Source organism: Elgaria multicarinata, chromosome 5, assembly GCF_023053635.1.
Source record: "Elgaria multicarinata webbii isolate HBS135686 ecotype San Diego chromosome 5, rElgMul1.1.pri, whole genome shotgun sequence".
NCBI lineage: Eukaryota > Metazoa > Chordata > Lepidosauria > Squamata > Anguidae > Elgaria > Elgaria multicarinata.
The window spans coordinates 12,940,928-12,956,535 of record NC_086175.1 but is presented as its reverse complement, the minus strand read 5'-3'; the positions used below and the strand labels follow the sequence as shown (position 1 = coordinate 12,956,535).

Sequence of the window (15,608 nt, the reverse complement as noted above, 5' to 3'; positions counted from 1 at the left end):
GAAGATAATACAGCCTATGATAATAGGAAAACTCTTAAAGTGAATTTTTCACCTTAGTGAGCTTCTGAGATTGAAGGCTAACATTAAATCTGGTCAGGAGTGAGGGAGATTAGATAGACTATGGAACAGTTTTCTAGATAAGACAACAGGTTTGAACTGTCCTTGCACAATCACTTAAATCTAGATAAGCTTTGAGACTAGGTTTGCGCGACATGACAACCCACCATGGGCAGCCAGCCATAATAGATTGTTGTGTTATCTGAACTCAGAGCGTTTTCCGCAGGGTGGCTTATTTTTTGGCAACAAGTGATGCCAAGAATGTATGGCTTATTCTTGCCCACAATGGGTTGTCATGTCATCTGCACCCGTTATCAATGGATCTCGGTTGCTGCAGGTGGGCAAATTTCCCCTCGATTTAAACCCAGCCCTTAAATCTGCATTTATTTCTGTCGTTTTTAAACTATCAGGGAACTGCAGTAACTGCAGCAGTAAGTGTTCTGAAAAGTAGCTGCAAAAGTGGGGTGGGGGAGGGAGAGAGAATTCATACCTCCCCTTTCTGGAGTAGCTGGAAAGTTGAATATGTTGAAAAGGTGGAGGGCACTGAGAAATGTCAGTCCAACACATAAAATGAAAGAATCACATTGCCGAAGGAGGATAATGCACCCCCTTTGGTACACTTATTCCTTTGGCTCCCCCCCTTTCTGGTGTTTCTGAATTGTGACACTGGGTCCCTTCTTTCCCTTAGTACTATTTCTCCCCAGTCCTTTGCAATTTTATGCAAATTAGCCTATACGCATCCTAGTCTTGTACATTTCCTTTGCCTGCTACCTGCTCTACTTCACTTCTCCCTTTGACAGCTGAAACATACAAGGAAATTAACCAGGCAAGACTATACATATTAGACAGCCATAAGAGCACACTTTGCACTTGTGAAAGACCACCACCACCACCAACAACAATAAATAATAATAATAATAATAATAATAACAACAACAACAATAATAACAACCGCAATTGTACATTTTTAGGGACTAAAAGTTTAAAAGCTATTGAGTGAAAAGTGTTAGTGATTGAAACAACACAAATTGTGCATTTTTGAGGCACTGGGAAAAAAACCCACTTGGAATGAAAAGGTACAGTGATCAGAAGGGAGAGGGGGAGAAGGAAACAAGATGGGTTTTGCTGCAAAGTCTCCTGGGATACATGCCAGAGCCGACTGGAGGACTGAAGGTGAAGTAGGGGAAGAGCAAACCATGGCAAGCCTGATCATATGTTGGGCATTCCATGGGTTGTTCCTTGAGTAACCAACCCACTGTGGCTTATTCATAGAGTAAGTTAACATGATTTGTGAATCCAGGAGAATCTCCACACCTGCATACACTCGGTGTTCTCATGGTGGAAGGAAAGTGGAAGAATATCAGTTGTATGTTGAAAGTATGAATAGCATTACTTTGCTTCACATGAGATTTTTAGTAGACTTTTTGAGCCACCTTAACAGATTGTTTGTTTCTTTATTTACAGCACTTGCACATTAAGACACTGACAGATGATGTGGTAAGATTATTTTGCTTTTGTTCTGCTGTGAATTCATATCAAACAGCTAACAAGTACTTATTTTGGAATACAATGCTGTTGTGCTTTTTGTCATTCTGTTTACTGAAATGTTGTAGCTCACTTCAGATGTAATGCCAAATAATGGTTGCTGCATGAAAATGCCTCAGGCTCATGTGCTCCCTCCTTCCTTCACAGCATCTCTCACTTCCTCTTGTAGTAAACTATAGTTTGTGTGAATATGAATCAACCTGGGCTTGCTGCTTCCCTTGTCTTATGGCATTGTTGCAAGGAAGAGATTGGAAGCTGTCACTTGGGTCTTAGTTAACATTTTAGCATTATGTCTGCATCCTAAACTGTGATTAATCAACTATGGATTATTGAAACCAGCCAATTTCATAAACCACATTTTGAAGCGGTCTTGTTTCAGTACATCATAGTTACCCTATTTCTTCGATTCTAAGACACACTTTCCCCCCATCTAAACATCTCTAAAAATGGGGTGCGTCTTAGAATCGCAGGTGTGTCTTAGGTTTTTTTTTTTTCCTGTTGGTGGTACTGAAATTAGGGTGCGTCTTACAATCGATGGAGTCTTACAGTCGAAGAAATATGGTAATACTAATCACAGTCTGTCTGAATTTGGACATAATGCTAAGCTCTAGTTAGTTCAAAATGGAAGCAAAAGCGTCTTATTTCTTCCTTGCAGCCATGCAGGAGGAGAAGGGGTGTAGACAAGCCTGAGTTTCATCCAAGCTTATTTGAACCATACTTTTGTATTATGTCTGAATAAAGTCCATCTCTTAGTAGGACTGGTAATTTCACAGGGAGATGGTAATTTCTCCTCTTCTTTGTTAGGAAACAAAAGATCCCCAGCATCTCTAGCTAGAGCTAGGAAAGAAATCCTGTCTGCAGCCATGGAGAGCTGCTTCCAGTACTGTTGACAATCCTGGGCTAGATGGACCAATGTTCTGACTCTGTATAAGGCAGAGTCCTATGTTCTCATGAGAGTTTTATTATCTGGGCTTAGAAGCAGTATTTAGATCTTGCCGTTATTATACGTAACAGGAAAGAAACATTCTCATTTATAGAAAAATTCTTCTTAACACTTTCAGATTTGTTTTTGTTCTTCAATTGTATACATGTGTATTTTCAGTCATCAAGTTTATTTCGCTACATGCAGAAGATGGAGGAATCTGAGGCAAGTAAGAAGCACAAGGAGTCAGTGCTGTACAAAGGCTTTGCTTCCATGTTGCAGAAGCAACACGCCTGGCAGACTCCCAGCTTACACCAAATACCTGAAGATACACGAGGAGCCTTTATTCCCAACAACAGAAGAGGATGACTGCACAATAGATACAGTTTCCCATATGAAGAGGCCCTTGAAACGCATTGGGAACTATATCTATTGTGGAGCTGACTACCTTCTTCTTGGATTTTTCTATGGCTGTTTTGTCTCTATTTGTTTTTCTTTCCTGTTCCTGCCCCTAACCTGGGCCTCCACATCTCTAAATGTGGCTGACAGTCATGTTTTCTCTATCTTTGCTTATCGGTGAGAGCCTTGTCAAGTTGATTGTGCTTTTGAATATCTCTTATAGTAAAAGGTTCTTGAAAATTGTTTTTTGCCATATGGAAGAAAACAAGATCTGTACCCACACATTTCTTTGAAGTACTTACCATAAGTAGTCAAACATGCGTTAGCCTTTTTTAAAAAAAGAAGACGAAAGTTAAATACACATAACCTTACAGGTTTAAAGAGGGGGGTAGGGAGTTAATACTCGGTAGTAAGCTCTATTACTTGCTGCTTTTTCAGCATGAGTAGCAGTTGCTGTTATATGAGGACTTGAGTAGTAAACTGAACCTCACCCACCTAGGACAATTATCTTCCCTTCCTAGTCTTGGAGTTTAGTAAGGGGAAAAGCTGAACCACTTGATTATGTGGTAGTGAGTGGAGCAGATGATGCACATCTTCTCCCTAAGAACTCTGTTTTATGGTGGCACACTTTTCCAGGCTAAAAAAATGGCAATTTTATAAAAAGCGGTGTTGCTTTTGAAAGAGGTTTGACCAAAAGCTTAAACAAAATTTAAGAATGGAAGTGTGTTATTTGTGGTTTGTTCACTTTTAGTTGATCGAATTAGTGCTGAACGTCTGATAATATATATGATGCAGGGAACATATGTATTTATATATGTTAGGAGGCATGTACTCTTTGAAATGTTGTATAAAATGTCACATATTGTGCAGCTCAGTAATTGATAGTAGTAACATCTTAAGAGATGGCTGCTGTATGTCAGCTTCTGGAAATACTACATTGTTGAGTAGAATTTGCAAGGAGACCTAGTAGAAGCTTCTTTTTGATTGCTAAAGGAAAGATGACTAAGGCAATTTCTTCTGACTCCAACTTCAAATGCAATTGAGAGATTACTATTCAGTCACATAGCAAACAACACAGTCTTTTTTTTTTGCACCCTCCATTTTGGGGTATCCTTAATAATCATAGTTGTAAACATTAGAACAAGATGTAAATTGGCTATTGCTACTGGTTACACTAAAGGTAACTTCTTCCTCTGAGACTGGTAGAAATAAAATGTTGATAGGCATACCATATTATTAGTACTTTTTTAAAGGCTGTTGTTAAGGTATGCTGTTGATCACATGTGAGAGCAATTTTAGGTGGTGTTCTCTCTCTCTCTCTCTCTCTCTCTCTCTCTCTCTCTCTCTCTCTCTCTCTCGTTATATGTCTTGTTGAGACATGCTCATCCTTATTTTTTGTTCAGTTTGATAGATTTTCCAGCATAAGGATTCCAGGCAGCAAAAAAGAGAGACCAGTGCTACCAAATCTGAAACAATCACATTCCTCAACTAGTGATTGGCCTACCTCTGCAGATGCAGATGACTTCATCCCTACACCTTTGTCAGACAGGGAGGTCCTTGCATTATTTGAAAAAATGATGGTAAGAGTTGTTTAATAAGCTGTGATGCTGTAATGATTTCTTAAATGGAATACTAAATTTCTAACTGTTGTGTGGGGCTTTTCTTGCAAAATAATAGCACTGATAAAAATTATATCTGTATACAAGGTTATCAACTTGACCAATAGGACCTTAAGAGCGTTGAAATATAGTTTCATGTCCAGATATTCACTAAACACCACAAATCTGATGCAACTTTTAACTCCCACACTTGGTGGTTCTATTGCTTCCACTTTGTTGCATTTTACTTTGTTACTAATGACTCACCTCTCCTGTTAAAACTGATTACTTCCCTTCTAAACTACTTTAGTGAAAGTTGGGGGTGGGCAACAAAGAACTCCCATCAGTCCACGCCATTGGATCTGCTGGTTAGGGCTAATGGGAATTCTAGGCTGAAACATTGGAGAGCCACAAGTTGCCCACCACACTGGTTTAAGTCTTGATAGCTGCTTTACAACATGTTAGGTTACACCTCTTAAGGCCCATATTTAAATTCTGTGAGTAAAATACAACCAGTAAACTTGAATCAACAGATGATTAATGTACATATGTGTGAAGCTGTAATATGTACTGTAAACAGCCTGCTCCTCCGCACTCCACAGTCCCTTGAGAGTTCCGCTGTGTGGAAGGTAGAAAAACTGCAGCTGTGAAACATTAGCAAATATTCATAGCTTGTATGGGCGTTATATCTGAACTGGCTGTAAGTAGGAAGGGCAGTTTAGATACATACCCTATTTCTTCGATTCTAAGACACACTTTTTTCCCCATAAAAACATTTTTAAAAATGGGGTGCGTCTTAGAATCGCGGGTGTGTCTTAGGGTTGTTGTTTTTCTGTTTGTGGTACTGAAATTAGTGTGTGTCTTACAATCGATGGCGTCTTACAATCGAAGAAATACGGTAGATCTTCTTAAATAAAGTTCTGTTGCATGCTTAGTGTAGTGTTGGGGAGGGGGCCTGGAGGATGACCCTTTTTTTTATATATCAAGGTTATTTACATTCCTGCTGTGGCTTGGAGATGTGTTGCTCACTATATGATCGTGATGATGATAATACTTTTGCGTAGTGCTTTCAAGTATTCAAAAACGTCACCTGCATGATTTATTTGTAATCCTTAAAACAACCCTGTAAGTTAAGTCAGTAGTAGTATCCCCCTTATTGCATATGGGAGTTAGAGGATTGAGGCTGAATGAGTGCTTTGCCTAAGGCAGTGAGCTCAGTGTAGAAGTGACATTTGAACCAAGGACTTTCTGATTCTTAGTTCAGTCTCGTTAAACAGAAATAAGTTTTGTACGTCTTACATTTTCGTAATACAGAGTACATTCTGGCAATATGTTACCAGGTTATTGGTAAATGTTTAGAGAAATTGGAAGATGTCTTATTCAAAACACTTGAAATATTTAGGTGTTGTGTGTGGGAGGGGGTCTATGAATATGAATGCACTGTATAAGGCCAATGTCAAATTGATTCATGGTTGGTTGGTATCAAGGGAATAACACAAGTGCTTAGTTCTTTCTTCTTGATACAGATAAATGAGAAAATAACGGTTAAGAGTATTGGATTTAAACTTGGAGGTATTTTATATCAGGTGGCTAGATAAAATAAAATAAAAAGATTAATAACAGTAATGTGTGTATGATGTAACAGTCTCACTGTTTGGGCATGTATGTTTCCCCAGTTTAAAGTGTACCAGTTAAGTGTTGTTTGTTTGGTGTACATTTTGAATGGGGAGTCAACGAGCCCTTAAATGATTAATAGTGCAGTTCTATACACGTCTTACTCAGAAGTAAGTTCCAGTGACTTTATTGTTTGTGAGCAAAGGGCATGTACTGGTTTCTGAAGCTCAATAATGCATTGCTTGAAAGGGGGTATCCAGCATTTTTGGATTGCAGTGGAAGGGTCCACATTGCACTGTTACAAAAAATCCCCTTAGTCTTTTATTTGATTATGATTTATTTATTTATTTAAAACATTTGTATCCCGCCCTATATCATTTAGATCTTAGGGCAGCATACATATTTGAGATACTGTGCTAAACAACATTGACAGTTGCAAGCAGTTGCTCATAATCCCGCCCCCTCCTTTGGAGGTTCCCCAAAGCTGATTTTTTTTTGCCTGGAAGCACTGCAAGGCATTATTTTGGCATAGGCAAATACTAATGCTGGAGATGAGGAAGGACCTTGTAAATCCACAAAGGTTACTAACCTGCAAACCCCTGTACTAGCAAGAGAAGAGGCTCATATCCTGTGTTTCCTTGCTGGCCATAGAGGAGCGGGAGCTATCACCTCCGCAGCCAGCATGAAAATGCAAAATACTAGCCTCCTGGAAGACGGTAAAAAAAAGTTGCAGTTGCGTTCTACCAAACAGGCTGGGAGAGGAGGGACAGAGGTGGGGGATGGGCTTCCCTACCTTTGCAGCCAGAATGGAAACCAAGTGGACTGGTGGAGGTGGAATGGAGTGACCTGACCGTCCTCTCCCAGCTCACTCACCTTCATGAAATTCTGTGCAATCCTATGTGTATAATTCCTGATTGCCTGTGGTTACCGGGGGAGTTGGTAAATACGAAGCTGGTTTAAAATAAATATATCCTAGATCATAGAATAGTAGAGTTGGAAGGGTCCTATAAGGCCATTGAGTCCAACCCCCTGATCATTGCAGGAATCTACCTTAAAGCATACCTGAAAGATGGCTGTCCTGCTGCATCTTGAAGGCCTCTAGTGTGGGAGAGCCCATGACCTCCCTAGTAATTGGTTCTGGTGTTGTACTGCTCTTAACAGTCAGGAAGTTTTTCCTGATGTCCAGCCGGAATCTGCCTTCCTATAACTTATTTATTTATTTAAGCATTTTTATGCTACCATTCAGCCAAAAAAGGCTCTCACGGCGGCTTACAAAAGTATTTCCTGACAGTCCCTGCCCACAGGCTTACAATCTAAAAGACATGACACAAAAGGAAAGGGGATTGGGAGGGAGGAGGAGGGGGAAAAGGAAAGCAAATTCAGGCACTACAATCTTAGTTGCAAAATTTGAGCCCATTATTCTCTGTCCTGCACTCTGGGATGATCAAGAAGAGATCCTGGCCCTCGTCTGCGTGACAACCTTTTAAGTATTTGAAGAGTGCTATCATGTCTCCCCTCAATCTTCTCTTCTCCAGGCTAAACATGCCCAGTTCTTTCAGTCTTTCCTCATAGGGCTTTGTTTCCAGACCCCTGATCATCCTCGTTGCCTTCCTCTGAACCCCCTCCAGCTTGTCTGCATCCTTCTTGAAGTGTGGTACTCAAAACTGGATGCAATAGTCAAGATGAGGCCTAACCAGGGCTGAATAGAGGGCAACCATTACCTCACATGATTTGGAAGCTATACTTCTATTAATGCAGCCCAAAATAGCATTTGCTTTTTTGCAGCCATATCACACTGTTGGCACATATTCAGCTTGTGATCTACAACCATTCCAAGACCTTCTTGCTTGTAGAATTGCTGAACCAAGTATCCCACATCTTGGTTTCTTTTTCCTAGATGTAGAACTCAGCTTTTATCTCTATTAAATTTCATTCTGATGTTTTCAGCCCAGCGCTCCGACTCATCAAGATCACTTTGAAGTTTGTTTCTGTCTTCCAAGGTATTAGCAATCCCACCCAATTTTGTGTCATCTGCAAATTTGATAAGCACTCCCTGTACCTCCTTGTCCAAATCATTAACAAAAATGTTGAAAAGCACTGGTCCCAGGACTGAGCCCTGCTGTGCCCACTTTTAACCACCCCCAGTTTGAGAAGGTACCATTGATAAGCACTCTTTGAGTCCTATTCTGTAGCCAACTGTGGATTCACCTAATAGTTGTTATATCTAGCCCACTTTTTGTCTAGTTTGCTAATTAGTATGTCATGGGGTACTTCATCAAACGCTTTGCTGAAGTCAAGATGTGTTATGTCCACAGCATTTCCACAGTCCACAAGGGAGGTTACCTGATCAAACAATGATATTGGATTAGTCTGGCAGGATTTGTTCTTGACAAATCCATGCTGGCTTCTAGTAATCACTGCATTATTTTTTTATAATCTGCTCCAAAATTTTCCCAGAGATTGATGTCAGACTTACTGGTCTGTAGTTCCCAGATTTCTCTTTCCCCTCTTTTTGAAGATAAGGACACCATTAGCCCTCCTCCAGTCATCTGGCACTTCCCGTGTCTTCCATGATTTTGTAGCACTTCACACATCTTCAATGATACTACTATCCTCTTAACATCCTAATTATACCTCAAAATGACCACTTAGTCTTTAGCCCCACTAGAAAATAGACCTTAAACATATGTAGCTGCATTCATGTATATTCTTTCATGGTTACCTTGCCTTTGTCTTTTGCTATATCGTCTCTCTGTCTCTTCCTTGTTGAAATTTAGATTGTAAGTTCCTTGAGGGAAGAGAGTTGTTTTTTCTCGTGTTATTCTGTAAAATGTATGTATATCAGTAATGTAAAATGTTGTGTGTATCAGTGATGCTGTAAAGTAAGAAAAAACAACCTTCCTGTCCTTTCCCTAGCTGCTCTGAAGTGGTTTGTAATAAGAAGTGCTTTTTTTCCCATCAGAGGGACATCATAAGTCTTGTACGTGTAATACCTATGTTGGCTTTTCTTCCTTAGGAAGATATGAATTTAAATGAAGATCGAAAGGCTCCATTGAGAGAAAAGGATTTCAGTACGAAAAAAGAGATGGTTATACAATATATTAGTTCCGCTTCTAAAGTGGTAAGTACCTTTCTGGAAGGGAAAGAAAAAGTATAATAATGCTATTGAGAGTGGTTTTGGTTGTGAACAGGAAGCTCAGCTGGATTGGTTAGCGTATGTGAAGTTAAATGAAGCATTGTACTTATTTTCTGACTCTGACTTTGTGCTGCCTTACACATCCTTTGGAATAAAGGTTGAGGAAGACTACGGTAGTTTAGGGCAGCTGTTGTATGGGCTGCAGGAAAGGGACGAAAAGCTGACTGTCAGTGGGGAGAATTACCTAGCTGAGAATCAGTGTCTCCTGTTCTTTCTACCTCTTTCTCAGCATTGTATACTAACTCTGTAGGCTGGCCTTCCCCAACCTGCTGCCCTCCAAATGTATTGGAATACCACACCAAGAACCTGCCAGTCAGCTCTGCTGATTGTGGGGTTCTGGAAGTTTTAATCCAACACATTTGGAGGTCTGGTAGGGGAAGGCTGCTATAGGCTTTTTCTACATGTGCAACACTTTTCTATCATAACATTTTTTGCTCATTTCATGGATAGTCTTAAGCATTTATATTTGTTAAAGGCAGGGGATGTTTCTCTTCCTGAAGTTGGAAGGCAGGTTTAGGCTGCAATGCTATGCAAGTTTAGGTAGCAAAAAGTCCTACAACTCCCCACATTTGCCAGCCAGCTATGCTGGGAGTCATCAGACTTTTTTCTGTCTAAATATACATAGGATTGCATCCTTTATTCAAAGAATTGATCGATCAGGATTTTTTCTAGTTAACTTGCTGCCTTCAATAGACAATTGCATGGGTATTGAGCACCATTTTCTTGGTGCAAAGGTGGAGTATAAATCGAATAGAATGTATAAATAAAAACTGTAGAAAGACAGCTCCATCCATCACATTGAAATTAAAGATTAACAAGCAAGTGAATGTATCTTCGCCACTGATTTTTGTACAGTGAGGACAAATTAAATGATTAAGTAAGATTCTTTATATAACTTTGTTCAAGTTGTCACAGGGACAGGCTGTATGGTAGAAGAAATGGTAAAGGTTTTTCGAAGGTTTGTTTGGAATCACTGTTGTAGAATAATAGAAACAAATAGCCCTGCATTGAACATATGGTAACGTGTCATTTATTTTTCATTTCTTTATTTTCAGCATCACCTTATCATTTCATTGCATTTTAGCAGTGAACCAAATAGATATGCCTGTCTTGGCGGAGATCACGTTACCATTAGTTTTGTCACCCATATAATTAACTCTGTTGGACAATGTTGTGTTTGATCTCTTGTTTCTTTGTTTGTAATTCCTTTAATTTTTTTAAAAAAATCTACAGTTGCCTGTGATCTGTAGTACTCTTTGTAGACTGACAGACAGCTCCACCAGGCCCAGGTATCATCTAGTCAACAGACTGTTCCCAACATGGGCAGGTCAAACACTTCTATAAAGCACCTCCCCACCTGTTGCAGTTTGTCTTCCAGCAAACGGGACATGTTTATTTAATAAATACTGTGTTTCTGAAGCTGGAGATTCATTTTAGCTGTCATGGTAAATCACCTTTAACAGACATATGCTTTGTGAATATGTCTGATGCTTTCTAAAGCTGACTAAACCAGTAGCCATTGCCACATCCAGGAGTGATAAACTCCAGCAGTTAATTATGAGTCTGTCCTGAATATACAGTCTTGTCCATGTACTTCTTAACTGCAAGTAATAATGATCTTTCTGAGGAGGTATTTTGGAACCACTTTTGTTTTGTCAAATCCAACCCTGTCAAGAAGGGTTTGTTCTCACCACCAAATTACCCTTCAAGTAAAACTGATGGCTGTCAAAGAAGGTTAGGGGAGAAAATCTCCTACAGGTGTAAAAGCCATCAAGAGTCTGTGCCCTTGCTGTTTGACTATGATGCATGGATGTTAAAGGATCAGGTTGATCAATAACGTTTTGTATTATTATGTTAAGGGTGTATCAATTGATTTTATTAAGGGTATATTAATTGATTTTGCAATGAGCATTCAAAGATTTTTAATTTAGAGTTAAAGCTGCTACATTGCCAAGAAAGGTATTCCAGAATATGTTGCTTGTGCAATCCACGTAGGTTTTCATAGAATCATAGAATAGTAGAGTTGGAAGGGGCCTCTAAGGCCATCGAGTCCAACCCCCTGCTCAATGCAGGAATCCACTTGCACTGTTGCAGTGGTCTATTATTTAGTGACAGGGAAAGGCTGGACAAGTCCAAAACCCCACTGGAAGGATGGAGCCAGTCACTGGTTATCTGGTAGTGGCCTCTGTGTGTGTTAGGCTGTTATTCATGTAAAAGAAGTGGGGCTTTAATATGTTCCCATTCATACTCAATTTTAAATGGTGTTGTGTTCAGTGTGGAGATGAGTGATGGTATATTTGAATTAGTTGCTGTATTGCAGTGCCCCTGGGTATGCAAAGCTAGTATGTTTGTGAGATGTAGGGAGGTTGTACAGTGGCAGGTAGTGCAAAAAATGTAGTTCCCCAAAGTCATATTAACGGAAGTACAATCCTGTGAAATGTATGCAATGCCCTGCAAAATGCCTGAATAAGCCTTTGGTACTGATGTATTTGCTGCTGCATCATCATCATCATCATCATCATCATCATTATTATTATTATACCATATTTTCATGGTATACCCCTTATTCTGGACTATAGTTTAGATTTTGAAGTCTAGAAAAGGTTGTATGTTGATGAAGTATTGGACTGGTTTGCAATTAAAATTTCTGTTCAGCGAGAGCCTCATGGATTGATTGCAACTATACTAAAATGTAGAGAATTGAGATATGTGAACATCACTAATGCTAGTTTCCAGATATGCATAAAATAACTGCAATAACTGTGACTGCTGCCTTTCAGGGAAGCCTCAAGCGTAGCAGACAGATTTCACCACAAGAGTTTATATATGAACTGAAATCTGGAACAGCAGATGAAAAACTTGTCAGCTGCTTAGAATCCCTTCGAGTTTCATTAACCAGTAACCCTGTCAGGTAATTCAAGTAGCTAAACAGTTGTTCTTGTTTTATAAATGTTTGTATATTACATTGTTCCTTCATTGTTACTAAATAAATGTTTTAAGATTTTACAAGGTGTTCTATTTGCAAGGTTATTGCTAGATGTGTTAGCGATGGCCACTTTTGCCTGTGTGTTTAGGTCACCCCCTGTGTGTTCTCGTTTACAAATGGTGTATATCACTGCACTAAGTCACATAACACATTGTGATAGAAATACGTACTTGCAAGCCTAATATTTTTTGTGCAAGGTGAATTGGCATTTTTAGATAGGATAAAATGGCTACCATTTGTGCCGTAATCAGAAGAGAGGATTTATTTTTTGTTTTATAGTAGCTCAGAAAGGTGCTGTCATGTGTACATTATTATGCTATTGGTGTGCTTCGTCTGTGTTGCTCATTCACTTGTTGCTAAATTAATCTCCATATCATTATGATGTTGCCAAAAGGTCTCTTGAACTAAAATTAGAATTTGATTAAATCAACAATTAATATGAGCTGTAGTATTTTATGGCAATGTCTACATGAAATTGCTTACATGAGTTTATGAGCACCAAATGTTCACACATTTCATAACTTGCTCTAAAACATTATCTAAAGAACTATATAAGGCTTTGTATTATTATTATTATTATTATTATTATTATTATTATTATTATTTATTTATATAGCACCATCAATGTACATGGTGCTGTACAGATTACACAGTAAATAGCAAGACCCTGCCGCATAGGCTTACAATCTAATAAAGTTGTAGTAAACAATAAGGAGGGAAAGAGAATGCAAACAGGCACAGGGAAGTGTAAACAGGCACTGGGTAGGGTGAAGCTAAACAGTATAGAGTCAGAACAAACTCAATATTTAAAAGCTATAGGGAACAGAAAAGTTTTTAGCTGAGTTTTAAAAGCTGTGATTGAGTTTGTAGTTCTCAAGTGTTCTGGAAGAGCGTTCCAGGCGTAAGGGGCAGCAGAAGAAAAAGGACGAAGCCGAGTAAGGGAAGTAGAGGTCCTTGGGCAGGCGAGAAGCATGGCATCAGAGGAGCGGAGAGCACAAGCGGGGCAATAGTGTGAGATGAGAGAGGAGAGCTAGGCAGGAGCTAGGCCGTGAAAAGCTTTGAAGGTCAACAGGAGAAGTTTATATTGGATTCTGGAGTGAATTGGAAGCCAATGAAGAGATTTCAAAAGTGGAGTGACATGGTCAGAGCGGCGGGCCAAGAAGATGATCTTAGCGGCAGAGTGGTGAACAGAGACCAGCGGACTGATGTGAGACGAAGGAAGGCCAGAGAGAAGAAGGTTGCAGTAGTCCAACCGAGAGATAACCAGTGCGTGAACAAGAGTCCTGGCAGAAGAGACAGACAAAAATGGTCAAATCCTGGCAATATTATACAGGAAGAAACGACAGGATTTAGCTACTGCCTCGATATGAGGAATAAAGGAGAGCGAGGAATCAAATATAAAGCCAAGACTACGAGCTTCCTTGACCGGAGTAAGCGTGACATCGTTGACAGTAAGAGAGAATGAGAGGTGAGGAGAAGGTTTAGGAGGAAAAACAAGCAGTTCAGTTTTTGCCATATTAAGTTTCAAACGACGATGAAGCAGCCAGGCTGAGATATCTGAAAGACATGCCGAGATACGATCGTGAACATCAGGAGAAAGTTCCGGAGATGAGAGATATAATTGTGTATCATCGGCATACAGGTGATATTGGAGGCCATGAAATTGAATAAGCTTACCCAAGGGCAGCATGTATAAAGAAAACAACAACGGGCCAAGCACCGAGCCTTGCGGAACCCCTACTGAAAAGGGAAAAGAAGAAGACGAGCTGCCATTAGCCAACACGCTGAAAGAGCGACCCTCTAGATAGGAGGCGAACCAGTTATAGACAGAGCCACAGAGTCCAAGGTCATGAAGGGAATCTAAGAGAAGATCGTGATCAACCGTGTCAAAGGCTGCAGTTAGATCAAGGAGAATAAGAACGGAATAATGGCCTTTAGACTTGGCAGTAAGAAGATCATTGGTGATCTTGGTAAGGGCTGTTTCAGTGGAATGCAAAGGACGGAATCCAGATTGAAAGGGATCCAGAGCAGAGTTACTAGAGAGAAAGTCAAGACAACGAGAGTAGGCCACACGTTCCAGGATCTTTGAAACAAGAGGCAACAGAGAGACAGGTCGGTAGTTAGACAGAGATAGTCGATCAAGAGTGGGTTTCTTGAGAATGGGAGAGACTGTAGCATGTTTAAAAGCAGAAGGAAATGAACCAGAGGACAGAGAAGAATTAATGATGTGGAGCAAGGACGGGAGGATAGCGGGGGTAAGATTAATAAAGATGCGAGAGGGAATCGGATCACGGGAACAAGTGGAAGGCTTTGACGAGCGCAGTATTTTAGACAGTTCATCAGCTGAGACCGAAGGGAACGCCGAGAGAGTTGCAGGAGGAACTGACAGGTGAGGAACAGGAGCTGGAAGCGGAGCAGAGCTGGCCAGATCGGAGCGAATAGTTTGGATTTTAGCATTGAAGAAAGAGGCAAAGTCATTGTGCACTATAGTGTGCACTATTGTTACCTCCTGCTTAAGTGCAACGTGCATTTGTGGTGAAAAGACAACAGAGAAGTTGCTGACCTAACCTTCCTCAGATTGGGAGTTCCAGAGTCTGGGAGTGAACACGGAGAAGGGCTTCCCTTACGTCTCACAAAACATGCCTCTGCTGGTAGTGGGATCCAGAGGAGGGCGTCCCAGTAGATTTTAAAACTCGGGCAGGCTCATTTGGGAGATAGCCTGGTCCCAAGTTCTGTAGGGCTTTATAAGTCCTAACCAGTAGTTTTGACTTACTAATGACAACAGAAGAGTGCAGTATAATTGTATTTGAACTAAATATAGGTAAGGGGGCACTCAACACTGTTGTGGCGGACATAGGATTTTTTGGTTTCTGGGAACTGATGTTGGAGCCAGCAGCCCTCTTCCTCCCTGTCTTTAGCCTGCATGGTTATCCCTTCCACAGCTCCTTTTCTGTGCTTGGGAATGAGGTGCAGAGAGGGACTGGCTTCCCCCTCTGCTGTGAAGCTCCTTGGCTAGTGAAAACTGCAGGGCAAAAGGAGCACCGAGGAAGGAATCTCCTCCGTGCTTCATCTGCCCTGCATTGGATAGTCGTTCGTTGTAAGCACCCAACCTCAGAGGCCATTGCAATAGGATTGGACCCTAAGTTGGGATTCTTTTGTAGAGTTCATTGAAAACCAAGAGGCAAAGGGGTAACTGCCAGTTCCTTAGACATGAAAACGAGGAAACAGGATGGTGCCAGTATATGGGCATGCTCAGTAGCTAGAGAAGAGGACCCAAGTGGTTTAAAGGCT

General features: G+C 40.4%; 1 protein-coding gene across 1 annotated transcript in view; it reads left to right on the top strand.

Annotated features, from left to right (window-relative positions):
- The first annotated feature begins 1,527 nt into the window (after positions 1-1,527).
- The window catches only part of DIAPH3 (diaphanous related formin 3), a 119,006-nt gene continuing 104,925 nt past the window's right edge, over positions 1,528-15,608 (top strand). Inside the window, exons 1-4 of the mRNA XM_063127427.1 lie at positions 1,528-1,554; positions 4,327-4,503; positions 9,152-9,256; positions 12,112-12,242. Coding sequence (XP_062983497.1) covers positions 4,498-4,503; positions 9,152-9,256; positions 12,112-12,242 — 242 coding nt within the window. The 5' untranslated portion in view covers positions 1,528-1,554; positions 4,327-4,497. The remainder of the gene's footprint in view (positions 1,555-4,326; positions 4,504-9,151; positions 9,257-12,111; positions 12,243-15,608) is intronic.